The sequence below is a fragment of the Brachycentrus maculatus genome, unplaced genomic scaffold (genome assembly GCF_059751285.1).
Source record: "Brachycentrus maculatus isolate JH-2025_06_01 unplaced genomic scaffold, ASM5975128v1 h1tg000244l, whole genome shotgun sequence".
NCBI lineage: Eukaryota > Metazoa > Arthropoda > Insecta > Trichoptera > Brachycentridae > Brachycentrus > Brachycentrus maculatus.
In genome coordinates, this window is record NW_028280995.1 from 926,893 (window position 1) to 950,354 (window position 23,462).

The 23,462-nt window shown below is 32.7% G+C and overlaps 1 protein-coding gene across 7 annotated transcripts in view; it reads left to right on the plus strand.

The window, feature by feature from the left end:
- LOC148306280 (rho guanine nucleotide exchange factor 10-like protein) overlaps positions 1-23,462 on the plus strand; it is a 410,152-nt gene that overhangs the window by 296,810 nt on the left and 89,880 nt on the right. The window contains exon 2 of one of the 7 annotated variants that reach the window (XM_088265302.1): positions 7,457-7,635. The exons of the other annotated variants lie outside the window; for them this stretch is intronic. Within the exon in view, the coding sequence (XP_088121428.1) occupies positions 7,457-7,635 (179 nt within the window). The remainder of the gene's footprint in view (positions 1-7,456; positions 7,636-23,462) is intronic. 7 annotated transcript variants of the gene reach the window in all.

The following is a 23,462-nucleotide window of genomic DNA, read 5'->3' on the forward strand; positions in this document are numbered from 1 at the left end:
CGCGCCAAGTAATAACTGGTGAACTCTAGTCAAGTCGTAAAATAATATCTGGTAATAATTATTCTATAAGTTTTTTTTTTCCAATGCCCTCGGGAATTTTAGCCATTTAAAGTTATGGTAGGAAGCAATACGACAATAACAAATCTACCACTCGTTCAAGTGCTGATATTTTACCTTTTTTGTCATCTCAACATAGATGAAGAAGAATATGGATGTCAAGAATATGTTTCAATTTCCAGGAAAGTCAAGGAAGAATGATATGATGGACAGTACATATTGTACAATATATTTTTTTTAAATTGTTTTATACATGAGTCAAAATAATTGGCGGGTAGGTATGTTTGAGGAAATACAGGCTTATCCGCGTGACATATAAAATCGCATCCAGTACCTACCTTACCTTACTATGCAGTACCTAGCTTACCTTACTACATACCTCTTCTCCATACCCTAGTAAGTATGTACTACCGGCTTACCTTACTACCTACCTCTACTTCCTACCCTAATTAATTCTCTGTGCACGCCACTGAGGAGATGCATGAACGTGGAAGAGGCGAAGAATGTTTGCAAAGACAGAGTGGTGTGGCGTTCTATTCTCTCTGCCAGCCCTGCGCAGAAGCGGCGTGATGGTTAGTTAGTTAGTTAAGACCGTTAGTTGTTAGTGAGTTAGTATTTGACCAAAAATGTTAATATTGCAGCCATCGCATTTGTTTATTATTATACATATTAGAAATATCCTTTTCTGTCACAAAAATATAAAAAATTATTGTAATATGGATATTTATAAATGCTTTTATAATAAAAACTATGCAGCAAAATAATCTTGAATACTTTCCAACCAATGAGAACTATTTAAAACTATTTTTAGAACTATTTAAAACTATTTTTCTAGGATAAAATAACAACTAAGTATATACAACATTTTTAGTGTGTCCGAATACTTGTTCACAAATCTGGATTATTTCCAATTATAGGAGTTATTTTTCATAAAAAAATTGACATCTCATCAAAGATTGACATCTCATTAAGAAGAATATGAATATACATATTCTTTTTCATCTTTGATGAGATGTCAAAAAAAATCTTTAAAATGTAGTTCCACCAATAGATGTCAGTACAAAACTTAAACCATTTTTTCACTGGAATTTTGTGTACGCAATAAGGTCTGCTTCATTGGTTAACAGTACAAAAATGTACAAATTGTTACTGTGGCTCTTTCGCGAAAATCGCCTCTATATTTTTCTTGACGCTTTTTCGTTTCTTTTTGTTAAAAATGAAGCACCTTTTTCTGATTAAACTTTGGTTTGTAATATAGGAATATCAGATTTCCCGCCAAGCAGCGAAGTTCTACGAAAACCTTCTGAAACGTCTCGTGTGACAGTTATTATATTGCGACAAGGCAGTGTATCGAGATTTTAATGAAAACGTGTATTTTTTTCATTATTTTTTCCCGTTTTTTTTTTTAATACGAAAATAATTCACGTAGAAATTTTCCGAACAGATTTTCCTCTTTACAATTCCGAATTGAAATTTGAAATCTTTATACTCTTTCTTTCAATCATCGCCTCTTTTTTGTATTATGTTTAGCTTTTAGAAGCTTATTTTTAAGCATCTTTTAATTTTACGTTGTTTTGAAATAGGAATCATTCAAAATAATATTACATGTAATTTTTATTTTAGAGGGTTTTTTAAACTGTTTTAATCGATTCATTGCCCATGAAATATATTTATTTTGTCTAACGGAAAGTAGGTTCTGACTTGCTTTACATATAATTATCCACTAAAATTAAAATTAATACTTTTATGATATGCCAAAATAAGGTTTGCAAAATTAGCTACATCCCAAAATAATAATTGAGATTCAAGCTGTATTTAAATCATTCTAGTTAAAATTTCAACTGTTTTGAATATTGAAAGCATTAACTTTGTGGATCATATTGATATATTATTTCTAGAAATAAAAATACTTTGTGTTCTGATCCACTCACATTTTTATTTAACCAACTAGTTTCGGCAACAACCTGTTGCCCTCTTCAGGGTTACATTTATTACAGTTATTCAGGGTTATAGTAATAAATGTAACCCTGAAGAGGGCAACAGGTTGTTGCCGAAACTAGTTGGTTAAATAAAAATGTGAGTGGATCAGAACACAAAGTATTTTTATTTCTAGAAATAATATAAAATTTCAACGTTTAAAATAGTATAGATGTCCATCACATTTTGAGTATGTCCAAATACTTGTTCGAATATGGTAATCTAAGAATTTACAGGGCTTTTTACCTGTCGTATGCTGGTTAATCGATCACTCTGCACACAATTGATTGTTGTCAACTCAATCGCGGAACGTCATGAGATTGATCATACATGTATGATTCCAAAATTTGAGTAGTGTGGTTGTCAATCATGGCGAATATTACACGTGTTTAAAGTTGTAACTTAACCAGCCTATGACAAGTCATAAGCCCAGTAAATATCCACAAATCCATATTTGTTTTCGTCTATGTTAAAATGTCAAAAATATACCGTACTTGTATTTACTCAGCTCACAATATCTTCAAAAAAAATTATGCTCTTTCGAAGATTATCGTATTGTATAAAAGGGTAGGTATATTTCTTTAATTTGAAATTCAAGTACATTCTTTTAAGATGTTTCTGACAGTAATCCTATGAATTAATTGGATTATTCCATGAATACTAGAATCAACAAATTAAAATTCACAGAATTCTTGAATTATCTTCTCGAATTTTTATCAAAATTCTCATCAGAAATGCGAAATGAGTTTGGTTCTACCTTATTTTTTCATTTTTCGCTGATTATTTTCGATCTAATGTATCAAATTACACGCCTGTATAATATTTTTATACGTCAGCTTATGTTAGGTATTAAAGTGTTCACACTTAGAGTTGTCATCTGAGTGGAACATTTTGATTGAATTGTAGATTAATGATGAGGTATTACATTTGGTCGAATGAACCAAACATATAAACATACTACAAAATAGGACCGATGACAATATTCAATTCTCATAAAAATCTCACAACAATAATTATTTTTATTTTTTATCATTTAGGGGGTAAAAATAAATATAAGTGAATTTTTCACTGTAATATTTATTCAATATTACCATGGACTGGTACCTGAAGCGGAGGGCTGATCACCTTTCCTTCATGTGTAAAACGATCATGATAACACTGCGTTTATAAGACACAGTGCCCTATGCACCATTGGGGTGCGGATAAGGGTTTTATTATTATTATTATTATTATTAGGTAGGTACTCTTTATATTAAAATATTGTGCTATAATTATAAATTCAATACCATATTTTTCATAATTTGGCCCGTATTACTTTTTCAATGAAATATTTATATTCTTATGTTACACAAAAAATATTTCTCTTTAACACTGTTTTCAGGTGTAAGCGTCTTGTGTTTTTAATGAGAGACCTACAGCCTCTGCCTACAGAGTCCTTACAGGGGCCGCAATCTTACTCAGACATATTTATTATCTGCACACAATAAATATGTGTAAAAAATCGGTGTAAAATCAAATTTATGTATTTTTAATTTTATTAATCATTTCGGCAGTCATCTTGTGGTAAAATCTGTTTTTTTTTTATTAAGGTGTTACTTGGTAAATACCACTATTTATTGAAATCTATTGTGACAGATGTTTTAATGCATTATCACTTGTCTAAAAATAAACCCGACCAGTTTCATTTATTGGTTCTGCTGTCATATTGTGGTTAAAATACATCCATTTTTAATTTGTTTTACTTGATAAATACCATTTTTACTAAAATCTTTTGTGATACGTGTTTCAATACATTCCGCATCATTTTCAAACACATTGATCACGAAATGGTTGTAATTACCGAGTAAAATCAAATCGAAAATAAACATTATTAGTATTTTAAATTTGCTTAGTTTATTTAATTAATACGGTTTCGTTTTTATAAATTTTAATTGGTTTCTTTGTTAGTATTAGGAAAGGTTAAATATCCATGTAATATGTTACTTTTAATGGTTGCCTTGGCACTTAACCTATCCATCTACTATCCGCAATAATACCGCCTGATGTCAGATGATGTCATTTTACTGTCTCTAGGATAAATATAAATATATAAATATCTAGATATGTTACAATATTGTTAGTAAATAATGAAAATTTATTCCAAAACACGAAGTTTAGTACCTGCTTTAGGTAAATCACGACCAACATTGTTTACGTCACTGTAGCGAGAAAGTGCGTGAACAATGATTGACTTGCATTTTAGAAATATCGCTTGTCATCAAACCTCGTACATATTTGGTTACGACTATTCTCGTGATATCCTCACAAATATTGTAAAAGAAAAACAAATATTTTTTACCACTGGAGTTTATTTTATTATGACGACTGGTTTCAGAAGCTATGCTTCTATCTTCAAGTCTAAATATAAAAAGTTTATATTTAGACCTGAAGAAGGAAGCATGGCCTCCGAAACTAGTCGATATAATAAAATACTATTATTTTTTTCATTTTAATGAAGTTCTGTATATATATGAACCAATTTTGAAACATTGTTCTTGAATCACTAGAACTTCACTAGACTCATCTATTGGTGAGATGAAAAGAAGCTTTTTAATTTTAACTTCCAAGAATTTGAGTAGTATGGTTGCCAATAATGGGTAGAATTGGTGAATGTTACATGTGTTTAAAGTGATCACTTAAACCAGATTCGTAAGTATTTGGACACACTCAAAGTATTGAGATGCATGAATGTAGAATAGGCAAAGATTTTCTGCTAAGACATGGTGGTGTGGCTTCTACTCTATCTGCTTATCCCTGCGTTAAGCGGCGTGATGGTTATTTAGTTAGTCACATATATTATTTATCCACTACGTACTGCATGAAACGATTAGTATCGGATATTTGAAATTGTCGACAATTAGATATTTCGATCGTGTTTCTCCACGCTGTTGCAGCATTAGCCCCAAAGTTGCATTGTGCAGTCACTTTGATTGTTGGTGAGAAAGTACCGAGTATAATGTTATGAAAGTTTTTCCTTTCTCTATGTGATTTACATGGCAAGTGTGCACCGTCAAATTAGGAGGCTTTCAGAGACAGGCATAAATCCACAATGGTAATGCATTCAATTTATACGCGATTGTCGGAAGTTGTCTATTGAAAGGAATAATCATAAGTATTTGAATGCTGATTGTTTCCGCACTCAGCTAGAGGAACTGGCTCTGGGGCCACTCAAGTCTTCCTAATCTGAACGGACTTTCTTCTCCACAACATTTTGAGTGTGTTCAAATCCCTAATCGCAAATATGGATTTCTCCAACGATTTTTCCTATACTAACTAATCAACCATCACGTCGTTCTTCCTCGGCTTCTATTTCCAACTACATTCTTTACTTACGAATTATAAAGATAACTTCTTAATTACAATTAATTTGGCAAAGAAAAGTGATGATTTTAGTAGTTCCGTAATATAGATAACTTTATTTTTTGTAAGTGTTATAAATATTGTATTTATTAGAAAAGAATTTAAGGTAGAAGTTATATGTAAAGAAATACTCCCAAGATATTCCCAACGTATGTTTAACCAAAGCTAGAACGATTGCAGTGATAAAATAAGGAGCTTCTCCATCCGTGAAATTTCAAATGCGAAGGAACTTGAAGTGTATTTAGGATTTGTACTCTTGCGATTCTTGAAATATGTTGAACTTTGAAATAAGATACATTTTGCTGGGAAGAGTACTAAAGCAACAGGCATTGTCCTTGAGGAAAAAAATTATAATTTAAGTTTTACTTAGTATATACCACTATCACATAAAATCTATTGTGCACATGTTTCGATGCATTCCGCATCATTTTCTAACACCGTTTGATGATTATAAAAAAAAAGATGCGGAATGCATCGAAACTCGTGTGACAATAGGTTTTGAGAAAAAGTGGTAATTACCAAGTAAAATTTAATTAAAAAATGAATAAGGTTCTTCCGTAAAGTGACTTTCTTTAGTATCGTAAAAAATATTTCTTAAGTATAACATCTGTTTTGTTGGTGTTTAGTTTGAGCTGTCTTTAGAAAAATTATAAAAACTAATCAACTAACCACCACGCCTCTTCCGGCAGGGGTAGGCAGGGAGAATAGAACGCCAGACCACCCTGTCTTTGCAAACGTTATTCGCCTCTTCCGCATTCATGCATCTCCTCATACATACCCGCCGATTATTTCGCCTCCTGACTCGGAAAAATATTATACATATTATTAAATTATATCAACCATAAACAGTACTCGTGATCTTTATTACACTGGGAGTACTATGATCTCCCGCAGGTATAGAATAGGCGTGGCATACTGCGTAGTACTACAATATACCACTATGCCCACCGCAGGCAGATTCTCATACTCATCAAGTACTGTAGGAAACTGTTATGTAATTGCCATCAAGTTTCGTCAAACCCTGTTGAATCTCAATTCTCTTCTTATACAGAATATTAGAAGAGAGAGGAGATTCAACAGGGTTCAATTTGTTTTTTTTTTTCAATACAGTGCCAGCTCGATAATCCGAACGTTAATTGTGCAGTGGGTCGTTCAGATTAGGGAATCGTTCAGATTACTTTCAGAGTGATGGGAGAAAAATTGGGAAGGAAAAAGGAAATTTTGGGTAGATAAAATGTTTTTTCATTTAACTTTTTTATTTAGGAACTAAATGAGTAATTAATAACATTTTTTTTTGGGTAATATATCCAAAATTAAACAAGGTTTATTGGATTGAATTCTACATTTATTTATGGATATGTTAATACGTGACGCGTTTCGTCTTTTTAAGACATTATCAAGCAATTTTTTGAGTTATTACACAATTTTTTGAGTGTTTGAAAATGTCTTAAAAAGACGAAACGCGTCACGTATTAACACATACATAAATAAATGTGGAATTCAATCCAATAAACCTTCTTTAATTTAGATATATTTCCCAACAATTCAATATCGAATTCTACCAACTGTCTGCAGTTACAATAAATTTTTATTTTTGCTTGAACAAATCGGATATGCATCAATTTTTAGGATATAAATTTACAAATTCCTTAAGCTGGTTGTTGTGTTTTAGGGAATATTTTCGTGATTAAACGCTTTTTAGTTGCAAGACAGATTTGAAATTCATCTAACGTTCTTAACTTTTTTTTATATAGAAGTAAACATTTTAATTTTCTAACATCACATATTTTTATTTAATCCTCTACTCTATTATTGTTATATTACATTCCCTTTAAAATGTGTTCAGTATGTAAACAAATACCTTTCCACTCTACTCGGTTCAACTTATTTAGGGTGTAGGTGGAGAGAAATATTTTCCCTACATTTGTTACTCTTTTCTAGGGGATGGGGTGTAATTTACCTAGATTAATACTTACCCTCCCGGTTTTTCCTTTGTATTTATGCTTGTTTTTCCCTTTCCTAGGATTTCACAGGGTCCTCTAAGGGACGTCTCTCCCGATCGCCACCATTTTGCCGAGGACGAGCCCGAAAATGGCGGGCGATCCTTTAGAGAACGTCACAAACATGGCACATCACAGCAAAATATGAGGAAAGCCGTTCTTAAAATCCAGACTTTACTGAAATTCTCACCAACCGAACCTGGTACGATATTCATCTGGCTTCGGCACCAAATGCTTGCAAACGTTTCGGAGCATGTCCTAAACAATTTCAAAAGCTTCGACCCGTGTTGATACAACCACACTCGGTCAATTTCTATCATTCTCGTTAATCATACAAACCTAATTCCTTCCATTATTCATTCGTGTTTGTAACAAGGCTCACGAAAATCATTCGAGCGAGCTTCACTTCAGACTAATCGTTTTTTTCCTTGGCATAATAATAACAAATGGCTTATAGTGATGCAATAAGTCAGCCCATTGCTGCCTTTGCGGACGTATTATAAAATGATCATTCAACATTATAAATTATGATAATAACTACTTTTTTACGATGTTGTTTTACTGACATTGATATTACCTAGTTATTGATGGTGACACTTGTTCACTTTTGTACCTCAATCATTAATAAAATGGCTAATCTTTTAACTGTTAAAAGTATCTTTAAATTTAACAGTAGTACCTGTGTTTCGATGTTATTTTTACAAAATAATAAAATTGTAATTTAACTTCTAATTATTATGTAATTCTTATTTCATTAGGAGTACTTAACGAAGCTTAAGCGAGGACTTGTCCTTTTTTGTAATTTTTACTATCGCAACACGTCGCTCGAGTTTGTTCTACAAGTCCTTCACTTTGCTTCCGCTCGAGTTCTTTAGAAGTACCGTGAAAAATCGTGTCTAGGTGCTAAGAGTGGACGATTTACATGCATATCATATACATAACTTTTAAGCTCTGTATTGGCCGCCGACGTTGACAGCCCGTTTCTTAGAACGAGCGGACATTAAGCCCTTGGGGTTTTAAAAAGAAATGACTAAAAAAACTACTTTAAATTCAAACCAACGAGCTTTTGAAGTAGAATTGTATTATAAAATCAACAGGGTTGTAAGAATTATTATAATTTGCATGTTAATTTGTCTAAAAGAAATTAATTTCATTTTACATACAGAATAACAATCATGGTACAGGGATATCAAATCAATTTCACAATGATCGATAAATAATTGTAAATTTTAAACTGCGTTATGGTTCCAGTGTTTCGATGTGTGTTTTTTTTTGAAAATAATACAATGAAAATTTAACTTGTAATTATTATATTAACCTTATTTCATTAGAAGTTCTTAATGAAGCTAGCGAGTATAAAATCATTTGACGGGATAAATACTGATGTTTTTCTTATGCGTTTTCAAACAAGCTTTCTTATTTAATACTTATATGAGAAATATTCAAAATTGATTAATATAATACAGGTTTTTTGCAAATTGGACATTTTATAAATCGAATTGGACATTTTACGAATCAAATTAAAGGTAATATTGTATTTTATAAAATGTTAGTAGTAGTAATAGTCATATTACAGTAGTAGTACTATATATTATACCGTCAGTGTGAATACATGCCCCCATATTTTATTCTTAAGACTAGCAAGTGCGTTAGTCGTCAAGTTGGCAAGCCTGCCCGGCGCGCTGTCATAGTCTTTGAAGTTTTCAGACAAGATTTTTCAGTACTACTCCTACTTTGAATCGTGAGTACTACTTTGAACATATTTTAAATAGTTCCTCCTTTTTTTATTAAATACAATATAATGTCCGATTTGTTTCGTAAACCGTCCCAATTACATTTAAAATTGTAAAACGTCATATTTGAAGTGAAAATCTGTATCATCTGGCTAACTTCATTCAATTATTGTTTTAATGCAAAGATTTCCACACGAAATGTGGATTTTAAGAAGAATACTTTGATTTCCATGAATGGCAATCACTAGCACTTGAACTAGAAGATAGTTACTAGCATGTTAACGATAGAAATGTTTTTTATCAATTTTTCTACAGTCATTATTTATAATGATACCTTAAAACCTCTCCTTTTTACTCCGATCTTATCATCCATATTTATACAAAAGTTCTTTGTTATATTTTCTCTATTTGCCTTCAACGGTAGCGTTGATTAATGATATTTTTCTATAATAATTGTGTTCATTCACGACTCGGCTTTATCTTTTAAAATTCTAAAGCGTGCATTGTTTCTAAAAACAATCCCGTGACTTTATTTACTAAAACTTTGGCTAGATACTTTCGATTTTGTTTAATTTAGTACATTTTTCAATTCGCGTGCAATCTCTCGAATAGATTGGTTTGTTTTGCTTTTTTTCTATCGAAAATAATCGCTTTATCCATCTTATAATTTAATGTATATAAGTTTATGCGATATTATCAATGTATTTGGACTTTAATATTAGAAAGAAAAAAAAAAATGTTTATTTTCTAGTGAATCTGATATGTATTTCTGATAGATCAAATGATTGGATTGTGTTGACCTTCCACTAGCGAATCCGTGTTGTTCAGAACATACGGTTTTGTCCGCTTAGCTAAGAGAGAATTCGCAGTCGAGAATTTTCAGATTTCTTTCTAGTAGGTAACTGTCGTTTATGTGACGAATTGATTTAAAAATCTATTGTATTGTATTAAATCAATTGTTCGATTGTGATGATTATTGTAAGTGATGATTTTTATAAGAGTATACTTATTTTTAATTTTCATTGTACACATTTTTGTTAGTAAAATAAATTAAATAAAATATGATACCTACATTAATATTGGCATTCGTAAACGAATAGAAAATATAAAACAATGAAATAATATGTCGCTGTCGTATACAGCGTAGAGCGAACGTTAGTTCAAATGGCTGCATTTAGCCGAAATCAATTATACTTTGACGCCCGTGGTAGTATGCATTTATATTTGCATTCAGTTGCATTCTGAATGCATTTATATTTGCTTTCTGGAGCCGCGTATTATTGTCGTGTCCGTGTTATTAAAGTTTAAAATCAAATAACGAGACCTCGAGGCTGACATAAACAGTAAACGTAATGTTTGCTTACAAAATGAACATTGTTCTACTTTATAATAAACCATTACCTGCGCCTTCAATCAGTTTGTATAAAGCGGAAATCTGTGTGCATTTATAGTTTTATGAAATAAAACAACTTTGTTTTTAACCACTTTTTATTGGTACACTTTTGCAGCCGGTTTCGACAAGAACCTTGTCATCATTCTAAAACGTTGAAATACTCATAGTTAGGTTATAGTTAATTCTTTCCCTTCCCTTGCGATGCCAAAAAACATTAGTTTTAATTTTTACCAGAAGATGAAAACATCTGTAAGTTTTCGAAACCATTCGTATAAGTATATAATTAAAACTCAAGTGTATTATTTTTTGACATCTCATCAAAGATGAAGAAGAATATGGAAGTCTGGGCATTTACGGGGCTTACGACCGTCATAGGCTGGTTTGAGTGATCACTTTAAATGCCCAGACTTCCATATTCTTCTTCATCTTTGATGAGATGTCAAAAAAAAAAAAATTAAAATAACTCCTGTAATTGGAGATAATCCAGATTTTGTGAACAAGTATTTGGACACACTCAAAATGTTGTAAATAAATTATCTGGTCAAATTATAAGCTTAATAATAAAAATGAAAATGGTATTTTCTGGCGTTTCTCATGTGTGTGATTATAATCCAGGATTCGGATCTCACATACTAATATAAGAGTTTCTGCTTAATAAAAAGCTTCTTTACATCTCACCAATAGATGTCTCTAGTGAAGTCCTAGTGATTCATGAACAAGGTTTCTAAATTGGTTCATATATTTAGAACTTCCAAGAATTTGAGTAGTGTGGTTGTCAATAATGGGTAGAATTGGTGAATGTTACACGTGTGTAAAGTGATCACTCAAACCAGCCTATGACGGTCGTAAGCCCCGTAAATGCCCAGACTTCCATATTCTTCTTCATCTTTGATGAGATGTCAAAAAATAATATGAAAATAACTCCTGTAATTGGAGATAATCCAGATTTTGTGAACAAGTATTTGGACACACTCAAAATGTTGTAAAACTCAAGTGGTATATTCAAGTGTTTAATTTTTAAAAAATAATCAATATGTCATTTGACAAAGTTAATGCCGAATCAATAAATAATATCTATCGTTCCTCTTTATATGAAAGAAGATGGAAGTCTAAGCATCCCAGGGCTTGCGACCTTGCATTTGGCTGTCTCAAGCGATCACTTTATACACTTGTGCAACTCTCACCGTTCTCTCCATTATTGGACATCCAAATCGCATTAATTCTTGAAACCTGTGGTTACGATTCCACATGTGGGTACGATCTTTGATACATTTGGAAGTATGGCTGAATGTAGCGCCACCAAAGACCATTGCATATATACATTTGACAGGCGCCGTGGCGTAGTTGGGTAGACGGTCGACTGCGAAACTGGCGTCGCGGGTTCGATTACGGCCAATTGCAAAATGAAATCAAGAAAGTTTTACTTTAAATTAGTCTTGGTGTTTGTGATGTATTTTTCACATTAACCTTGCTTACTATCCTACCTGCAGACAAGCATATAAAATAGACGCTTTGTGGGCTATTCCTTTAAAAAAAAAACGAAACAAAAAAATAATAATTAATGCAATATGGATGTTCAATAATGAGTAGAATGTTGAACGTTACACAAGTCGCTCACTCCTTTCAAGAACGCCATAAATCAAAAATTGCCAATTTTCAGTTATGCATGTTTTCGGAATGCCCAGAAAATGTACTATATCCCAGCAAAAGAGGCATATTTTTTAATTAATATTTACCCGCTACAGGGCAGAAAGTATTATTTTTGCATTTTGAAGAAAATGTATTGTTCAATTATTTTTTTAAAATTTACAATATATTTTTCAAATGGAGAAAAAACCTTCAGGTTTTACCTAAAAAGATCTGTTGCACAGTAAAAAGTTCAATAAGTAGCTTGATATTTATGTTTAATATATTGTATTATATTTTTAAACTTTAAAAACGTTCTCCTGAAAAATCAAGTTTTTTGATTTATGACGTTCTTGAAAGGAGTGAGCGAAGTGTACAAAGTGACAGTTTAAGCTAGCCAAATTCTAGGTCGTAATATCTGGGATACACAGATTTTTATCTTCATTCATATGAAGAGGAAAGTTTGATGTTTCATATCATGTTTAGATACCTTTAAATTGAATAATCTTCTCTTATATTACAATGAGCTCGTTAAGTACCTATCTTTGACGATTAATCAAAGAGTGAGTATCAAATGGACTATTCGGAAAGTCTCCCACGATGTTTTTGTAAATCTTTTCTAATAGACGGATCATGATCGCTCTTAAACAATATGCAGCAAGCAAATAAACGAACGTAGCCTATAATTAGATCTTACGAATAAACGCAAGTTTTTAATTAGATTTGTTTACTCTCAAATTTCTATCCGTTCTGTACGCAATCTCTGTTTCATTACCCACGACAGGAACAATTTTTCATGTAATAGTAATTTCTCTGGCGATGGCACGGCAGATTTCTTCTCTGCCATATGGGTAATGGCACACTATTATCTAAGAACTAAGTACTACATAACATTTCGTGTCGTGCTTCTGTTAATTTGTTTCGCTACAAGTTTCCCTTTCCTTTCCTTTTCCTCGTGTTTTCCAGCTCCGAACATAACTTCTCTCGGTAGCAAATTATGCATTGTCACTGTGAATGCATGCTTTTTGTATGATTGTTCATCTACATAACAATAACAGAGTTCATACTGAATTGGCAAGTGATAAGTCGTATTCTCAGAAAAATCGTATGCATAAAATGCACTTATTTAATACTACGTTTGCTCTTTTCTTCATCGTATATAGCATGTACATACAATATAACGCTTTCTTCGATACATTGCAAAATTTAACGTTTAACATACTGAGGGCAGGGATTATTTGACGGGATTTGATGCGAATGTATAAAAATGGTTTCAAGATATATTAGTTGTCTTGATAGAGACGAAGCAAGGGAATATGGAGGTCTGGGCATTCACAGTTAGGATAAGTAAGTTATGATAGGCACTGTTTTTCTGCCTATATGGAATGCTCGCCCCTGTGTATACAGATATAAGGTGTACTTTGAGTGCTGAATTCGTAGTTACCGGTTTTATATTAATGATTCAATATGGCCCTGCCCATCCGCTAAGACCTCAAGGGGTTTATGCAAATCAGCACAGGGATTTGCATTCGTTTAAAAAAAACGTAGATAGAATAGACTACTCTAAATTTCCAGGTAACACGAGGTTGTTCGACTGTCAAGCCCATAAAATATTGAACCCGTTCGTAGAATCGTATCGCTTGGTAAAAATCGGCTATTAATCAATCCTTTCGATAAGTTACCAAATCGTTTCCCGCCAACTTTTTTCACGGTCGCCATTTTGATTCTGGATGAATGGCGCAAGCAATGGTCCGGCGCGGGCAGCCTTCTGCGCAGGCGCCTGGCTGCCCACGCGCCAAATATGGCACCGCTCCTCTTTAGTACAATACTTCGCAATTACTTACGGCGATGCTACACAACTACACACATTGCAAGTACACGTGGCCTTGGCTGCAGTCGGCGTAACAGGAATCCTACCTGATGTTTCTTTCATGCCTTTCGTAACGCGATTGCGGTTCAGGAATTACACAAACAGGGATAGAATATAAGAACGCCACCCACGGCAATTATCCTTATTCTTATCGTCTTACAAGTATTCTCCATTATTGAGAAATTGCTAGTCTTTAGCACTTTCATCGGCTTATACTCGTAGAAACATATCTAAAACAAATGATGCTAAAATTTACAAAATTGAAATAAAGGAATACAGCTTTGTCAGGAGAAATACCATCCGGCAAAATTACGTACTACGGCAGCAATATTATTTGGTTTAAAAACGAGAAAACTGTTATTTACACAATTTAATAACAAGTCCTACCAAAATTCATTTTTAAATAAAGCCTGCGATATGTGCAATAAAATGCTTAATCAAATGGACATCAGTAATAATATTTATTTTCAAACGTTTAATTGAAATATTTTTGATTTTAATGAAATGCAAGTTAAAATATTATATACTTATACTTATGTACATGACAGCTTTTTTCTGTCAAAGATAAAAAAAATAATATTAAGTAAAAATCTGTTATTGGAATTTTTAAAAATAAAGTATATTTTGTTAATTTTTGAAAATATTTTGTTGGTTTTCCAATAAAGAAATAAAAAAGAAAAATATATTTTACAGTAAATTACTGAAATATTGCATGAAAATATTGCCAAAATTTACATTAGACCTCTAGAATTACAAAACTTTATTTGGGTGGGGATACGACCACAAAAATAGATTATATAAATGTAATACTCTACTCTGCAAGTCTGATAATGTGGATAACGATAAAACCCTGTTACTGGTCAAATAAAATAAAAAACTACATACATACTAGTTTATACATCAAATATTAAAATCAAACACTGGTTTTAGAGACTACTAAATTGTATTTTATTATTAGAAACACATTAAAATAAAATTTGTGACAATTGTCATGGCATTTTGAAACTAATGTTAAGATTAAATGAACTGAGGGTCCTTATATAGCTTTAAAATTCTAGGAGTTCTTCAAATTAAACTCCAAATCTATAAATATCTATAGTCTACATAGTTGTTTTATTATATTAAACTCAGTTTTACGAACAATAATTATCAGCGTAAAATTTAAAATATAGCTGTATAATTCCAGGAGTTCTACAAATTAAACGCCAAATCTATAAATATATACTACTTAGTTGTTTTATTATATCAAACTCTTATATTTAACTCAGTTTACGAACAATAATTATCAGCATAAAATTATAATACAGCTATACAGTTCTAGGAGTTCTACAAATTAAAGCCAAATCCATTAATATATACTACAAAGTTGTTTTATTATATTAAATTCAGTTTTACGAAGAATTATCAGCATAAAATTTTAAACCTCACTAATTAGTTAAAGCATTAACTTCTGAGTGGAATCCCTACCCTGGTGGCAAGTCGTCTCTTCACTCCGCATTATCGAAAGAGTCGGCACAAAATCAATATTTATTTTATCCTCCATTCGTCACATCGTGAGTCAGAGTGATAAGATTTCATCCAGTAGCTGTCTAGGTCGATAAACCTTTTATAGAAATCCCACTTGTGCACGCGTTGTACTTGAAAATTACTTTGATTACGGCAATCATCTCTATTACGGCTGTTCTTATAGTTTATTGCACTTATTATAAATAATACACACGTCTATCAATGCATTTCAAATGATTGTGCTTAACTGACGTTTGACGAGCAAATAATACATGATTAACTTATCTGTTTCACATTTACCATCGTAATAGATACTTTAACGATTGAAGTCCGCCTCCGTAGTGTAATGGTCAGCACGCTCGGCTACCGTTCTGGAGGTCCCGGGTTCGATTCCCAGGGGGGGTGAAATAAATATAAGTGATTTTTTCACTCTAATTTTTATTCAATATTACTCTGGACTGGTGCCTGAAGTGGAGGGCTCATCACCTTTTCTTCGTGTGTTAACGATCAAGATAACACTGTTTTTGTATAATGCAGTGCCCTATGCACCATTGGGGTGCGAATAAGGGTTTGAATTGAATTGAATTGAATCGATTGAGAGAACGATGTTACCCTATGCTAGCAGTCGGAAAACTCATTGTTCGACAGAACCAAATATCCGCAGTACAACGATTGAGGTTTCTTTTGTTTAAAACTACGAAAGAAGGTACACGGTTTATTAACTTAAAATACTTAATTAAAGTTTTATGTATAATAAAATGACAACTATTTTTTTCCACTTTATTTTATTTGACCGATATTCGAGTTTCGTCTTTATGGATATTGTCAAGCTGGTGGGAGGCTACATATGTTATATACACAACGAGGAAGGGGTTTAAAACCATGATCTCATAAAAAAATCTGACTCTGATGATCATTCTTTCTACTCAATCAAAGCGTCAATCCATGGGAATGTATTGTTTAACAAAATTCTACAAATATTGGTTTTTACGAGTACAAACGTAATACTTCCACATTTGCGATTCCATACAGATGTTAACAATTTATCTACGCAGTGTAGATAATTGTTTAAACCGATTGTCGATCAGTATTGTCGGAAAATTGAATTCATAAACTTTTGTATGTTTTGACCGTTAGGTGTTTTCGGGGCTAGATATCTCATCCAAACATTGTTTTTATCACTGACCCAGTTTGGAATTCAAAATATCCTTCATCGCAGTTATATTTATTAATAGTCTTACTTCGAAAGTAAGTATTATTTTTCCTTTACCAAAAACACTTTTGCCATTTTTTCATTGTGCATTTTTAAGGATCATGTCTCGGGTGTCCCGCCCGACGTATTCTGCATTCCTGGTTCCCGAAATAAAACCGGAACCTGCTGGAGATGACTTTAACAGGAATATATTGCGTATCTCGATACATTTTAAGCAGTTTATAAATAACATCTGCCGAAGCGCCCGCGATGCAGTCGGCTGGTCTGATTTAATGACTCCCTGGAAATTTCCGATCAATTATTTATCTTCGATCAACGCGAAATCCAGATTCCGCCTCGTGTTTATGCGATTCCGAGCTATGAAATTTGATTTATTATCAACAAATTTTCTTCCATATCTGACACATCAAAGCGTTATTTTTGCTATAAGTTTAAATACCGCATATTACAACTTTGTAATGTTACGAGCGTCTTTGTATCTCTTTCTTCCTCTTCTGTAGCCTTCTGTTCTCCACTGCTGGATTATAGGCCTCTTCCCTAGCCTTCCATTTCCTTCTGTCGGTTGCTGTTTGCAGCCAGTTTCTACCCCCCACAGCGGCTATGTCGTCGGACCATCTTTTCTGGGGTCTTCCGACGCGTATTTTACTCTTTCAAAGTCTCCATCTTATGTTTGGGGTCCATCTTGTCTTGCAATATGTTCCGCCCATTGCCACTTGAGTCTTGCCTCGCGATCCACGAAATCCTCTATTTTGGTTTCTGATTTCTTCATTACGTACTTTATCCATCAGACTTAAACCAAGCATGGATTTTTCCATGGATCACTGTGTGATCGTTTATTTTTGTCAAAGCCATAGTCTTTGTATCTTCTCGTACTTATATACGTAAACTCGCTTTTTGCATTTTATCTTCATTTCAATTTCCGTATAAAAAATCGTAATGCTACACCATTTTATTGTCTTATTTACCCATACTACGAAATTATTAGATGTTATTTTATTGTGATTGTTTTCTTCGTTTTTACCGTTTCTTTATTTCTTATATGCTTAATTCTTAATTACTTACTATGTATGATTTTGAAATAAGATGTAATGATTAATTTAAAAATTACTTTGGTTTGCGTTGTATGTTCATATATTCTAGATCAAAATCGAAGCAATATTGCTCGCATTAATAACAAATAATTCTAAATGTGTTGTCTATGTTATTTATGTACCTTATTTTCAAATTTATTTGCTGTTGAATTGAATTAATACTCTTTTGTTTAATTGAACAATTTTGGTGTTTTTGTCATTTGTACAATGCTGTATAAATCACCATGTAACACAAGACACTGGAAACCCATTTATTACCCACGCAAAGAAAACAAACATACAAAAAATGTGAACAAAATTCGCAATTTACCAGGTCAAGGATTAATCGCCCAAACGGGAAATCCATTAATTATATTGTTATCCAAAATAAAGTAGCCATTCCACTACTAATATCACTTTCGTATCACGATCCAAGCGGCACTCTTCTAAGTGCCAAGGATTCTTTCATTTTGGGTCCGCTGACATTGCGACTGCAAGGTGATCCATGCCATCCCGCGACCCGCTGTGATCTTGGCTGGCCGTACACATACGTTCTTTTCTCTTTGGAATCGCGTGCTTGGAATGGCACGGTTACTCCTCGGGAAATAACATTCCTATTTATTCCTATTTATCAGACATAGGATTATTCCCCCTTCGGATAAGATAAAACATCAATGTTTTTTTATTTGAAGAAAGATCTGTAAACAGTTGTGTAACGTTCACCACTCTTTCATTAATTGATTCGGCAGTCACTATGTGGTAATACCTAACCATTTATTATTTTAAGTTTTACTTGATTAATACCGCTATTCTTAAAATCTATTGTGACACGTTTTTCAATGCAATGGTGTTAGAAAATTATGTGGAATGCATCGAAACAAGTGTCACGATAGATTTTAAGAAATACATAGTGGTATTTACCAGGTAAAACTTGAATTTAAAATGTTCACCATTCTGCCTATTATTGAACACTCATATTGCATTAAATAATGACCATTTGATATAAACAAATTGCAATACTTAATGCAATATGAATGTCCGATCATGGATAGATTCGTGAACGTGTTATAAAATAAAGTGTATAAAATAATCACTTATGCCGGTTAATTGCTAGGTCGTAAGCCCTAGGATGCTCAGAGTCCCATCTCCTTTCACATAAAAGCGACATATGTTTCATCTCAAATTGAGACGCATATAAGATAAAAACTACTTTGCAATAAAAATTATGACATCTTAAAAAAAAATTGACCAGATGATTTCGCTCGCAATTTTGAAAGATAAAATTAGTGCATAGATATGACCAAAAAGAATCATATGACGTAACAAAAATCATCTGGATGGTGTTTTAAAATGTACAAATTTTCATTACTTCTATAGTTGTCCGATTATTTTTTTTTCAGTTGTAAAAACAAATGTATGCTTTATTCCCGAGAGGTGTGCTACGAATCCGTCTAATCCGTCTACTTTCGCAAATCGTGACGCGTGGTAACGATTTTGCAGACTATGCTATCCGCAGTGCAATATTCAAAAAGACGTGCGTGTATGGGCAGCTATTCGGATTATGTATTTGATTCGGCGCATGAATCAATGACTTCATCTTTACGAAAACACATGTTTTAGTATGCGGAGTTGAACCACGCGGTGGCCTTAACTTCTTGAACAGAAATACCATTGAAGCTAATAAATGTACATGAAATCTTTGCGAAACAGCTGCGGCCCGCCATAGGTTTCCAGTCGCCATTTTTTTGCCGAAGGTTCAAACGAGATTTCGAGTCAATGATCTTTTGGTGATTCATGCGGGCACCGCTTAGTCGTTGTAATGTCGCTATGTTCGAACTTTACGTTTTTTCAATGGTTCGATAAACCGAATTATCTAAGTGAATCTCGGTGGTAATTTTTTATTATTATTTTACTCTAAATAGCTTGATGGCCTTCCGTTAGCAATGATTTTTGTCACAAATGTCCTGCTCGTAAAAAATGAGACATCGTCTATTTATAAGTCTAAGTAAAATTACATAATAAAAAAGCCACACAAAGTATTGTTTAATTATTTTTACCCAATACTTTGAAGTATTTTGTAATATTACTGGTTTTAAACTTAGCCTGAATATACATTTTGTCCGCCTCCGTAGTATAATGGTCAGCACGCTCGGCTACCGTTCTGGAGGTCCCGGGTTCGATTCCCAAGGGGGGTAAAATAAATATAAGTGATTTTTCACTGTCATATTTATTCAATATTACCCTGGACTGGTACCTGAAGCGGAGGGCTGATCACCTTTCCTTCATGTGTAAATGATCAAGATAACACTGCGTTTATATGACGCAGTGCCCTATGCACCATTGGGGTGCGGATAAGGTTTTTATTATTATTATTATTATATATTTAAAAGTATACAATGCAGTTTTGATAAAAATTTCATGTATTTTCAATTTACGTTTTACTTGGTAAATTTGATTTTTTCTCAAAATCTATTGTGACACGTATTTCTTTGCATTCTGTATCATTTAAAGGGTGACTGAAAATGATGCAGAGTGCATCGAAACACTTGTCACAATAGATTTCAGATAATAGTGGTATTCACCCAGTAAAACTGAAATTAAAAATGCATAGATATTACCACAAAGTAATTTCACTCTGCATTATTTATACGCGTTTGAAAATGATGCGGGATGCATTGAAATAAGTGTCACAATAGATTTTCAAGAAAAAGTGGTATTTACCAAGTAAAACGTGAAATAAAAATACATAGATATTAATTACCACAAAGTGATTGCCGAATCGATTGATGAAATAATTTTGTGCTTTCTTTTATAATGTGTACCATATTCCCAGAATCATTCTCAAACATTCCTAGAGACATTTTTTGGAAAGATTCTTCTGGATATGTCCAAAATCCAATCTCGCGATCTTTTCATCCGGTTCAATTTCTACATCTTTTAAAAAACTTTTGAAAGTCTTTTTGATACATGTACATGACAACAAAGCCAATTGCAATGTACAAACAGTCATATATAATTTTTTTAAATGTACCTACAAAAGGAAATAACAGAAAGTTTTAAATAAAGCATACACAAAATTATATTATGTACCAAAAAAAAATACTAGACAATATAAAATCACCAATATACATCTTGTTATATAATCCGAGAAGAATTGCCTAAATCTAGTTGTGCTGAGATGAAATAGATCCACCTCCCTTGGTAGGGTGTTCAGCATTCGTTTTATTTCCATCTCGCTCACTCCTTTCAACAACGACATATACCAAAAATCGTCAATTTTCAGTTTTACATGTTTTCGGAATCCCCAAAAAATAAACTATATCTCAGCAAAAGCGGCATATTTTTAACTTAATATTTACTCGCTACGGGGCAGAAAGTGTTGTTTTTGCATTTTGAAGAAAAGTCATTGTTTAATTATTTTTTTAAATATACTAAATATTTTTCAAACGGAGAAAAAACATGCAGGTTTTATCTTAAAAGATCTATTGCACAGCAAAAAGTTCAATAAGTGGTTTGATATTTATTTTTAATACATTTGAATATATTTTTCAACTCTAAAAACGATTTCCTGAAAAATCAAGTTTTTTGATTTATGACGTTGTTGAAAGGAGTGAGCGATCTGTCCAACGCCAGTTTTATGTATCGATTCCCACCATTATCATGTAAACCCTTTTATACATGTTCAACGAGATTTTTCTCTCAACCGAACTATTTGCTCTTCTCACCCTTCATCACCCTTCCTTCGCGCGTATTGTCGCATACTTTATTCACGTTTACGGCACTTTGTCGATACGCGCCGAGTGCGATGATAAAAAGTCGACGTATTCCAGTAACCCCTGCTGTGAATTGTGTATTTTCGTTAGCACTCTTTTCCAACATTGCATCATCGCACAATCAGCGCCGACCTTCTATAGCTATAGACTCGGAAGCGAGCAGTCGGTGTTGACATTGACCCGACAAACTGAATACTTTCACATTCACAGTCGACCACGAAACGGGCCCCTAGATATTTTAATCGCTCTGAGTACAAAAGACTAAATGGATGAAGAAGATTTAATTTTATTTTATTTCCTTATTTTGGCGTTTAATTTGTAGATTTCCATATAAATTTATATATTAAATGTTAAAATCAAACACTGATTTTAGGAGTCTACTAAATTGTATTTTATTGTTAAAAAAACGTAAAACTTGAATTTGTGACAATTGTTTCACCTTGTTATGAATAGAATTCTATGTATAATTTATATTTGAAGAACTAACTTTGTGATTTTCCATTTATAATTAAAATGTAACTTTGTTTTCAAATCACTATAAATATTTTAATATAACTTAATTATAATGTCTACCGGTTTCGAAGCTAACCGCTTCTTTATCGAGACTGATTAATACTTGATATAAAATATTAATCGTGATTTTAAAACAAAGTTACATTTTAATTATAGAATTGTATAGCTTTATAAGGACCATCAGTCTTTATATAGCTATACAGTTCAGAGTTTTTAGAATATATATTGGAATTTGTTTTTTTTTTACTATTAATTATTTTCTTTCAACAGCTCTTTCTTTTCAAAACCATATATTAACTGATTTTTAAAATACAAAAACGGCGATTTAAGCAAAACGTTAAATGTTGCCTGGTTTTAAAGAAAATTAACTTGCGGGCTATCGATTATCCCGCCTTAATGTCGAACTCCCGAAACTACATTGTAACGGGGTATAATATGTAAATAAGCTTCTATATCGTTTTTTTTAATAAAGATATACTCAAACCGTTTTACGCAATAATTTTAGTAGTATTACATTTGTCAACTTAGCATAAGTCGAATTGATTAGACATATAAATTAGTCGAGTGAAATTTCTTTTAGATGGCTGTAATTACTTCATCGTCATAAAACAGTTAAACGATAAATTGAACGCTTGGTATTGAATTAACATTCATTTAATCTCAGTTTATTGCGTAAATAATTCTGTCGTTCGACGTTAACCTTTCCGTTACGGTGTTCCGCGTGGATCGGTGATATGTATTTTGTACACCATATGAAAATGTGATTTAAAAGCGGGAAAAAATTAAATATTCCTAAATGTTGCTTTTATTGACCATAATTGAAGTTAAAATGTAACAATTTCGTAATTTTAGCTTTAGCAAGTATGTACTACTACTACTACTACTACCATCACGCCGTTTCCCCGCAGGGGTTTACAGAAAGGATGGAACGCCACACTCTTCTGTCCTGAAATACACTCCTCGCCTCTTTCACATCCATACATCTACAGTCATACATGTCCTCCAATTACACAGAAAAAAAATACATTGCAAGTAGCCGCAATAGTTAGCGTAGCGACACGACCGTCGCGTAGGACGATCTGCGCACTACTAGCGCTACTAAACACGCCACGACCTACGACATGCGCGTATACGCAAAGCACAGGACGCACACACTGAGAAACTTTTGAGTATTGGTGATTTTATCCTCGATTTATCCACTTTTTTTATATCCGTCGTTGCAAATGAATTACTTAATATTATTATACTTTTATGTAATATATTAGGAGGAATACAAAAATTCTCAGCCCGTATCTGTTATATTTTATATTGATTTTCTCATTTTTAAAGCGA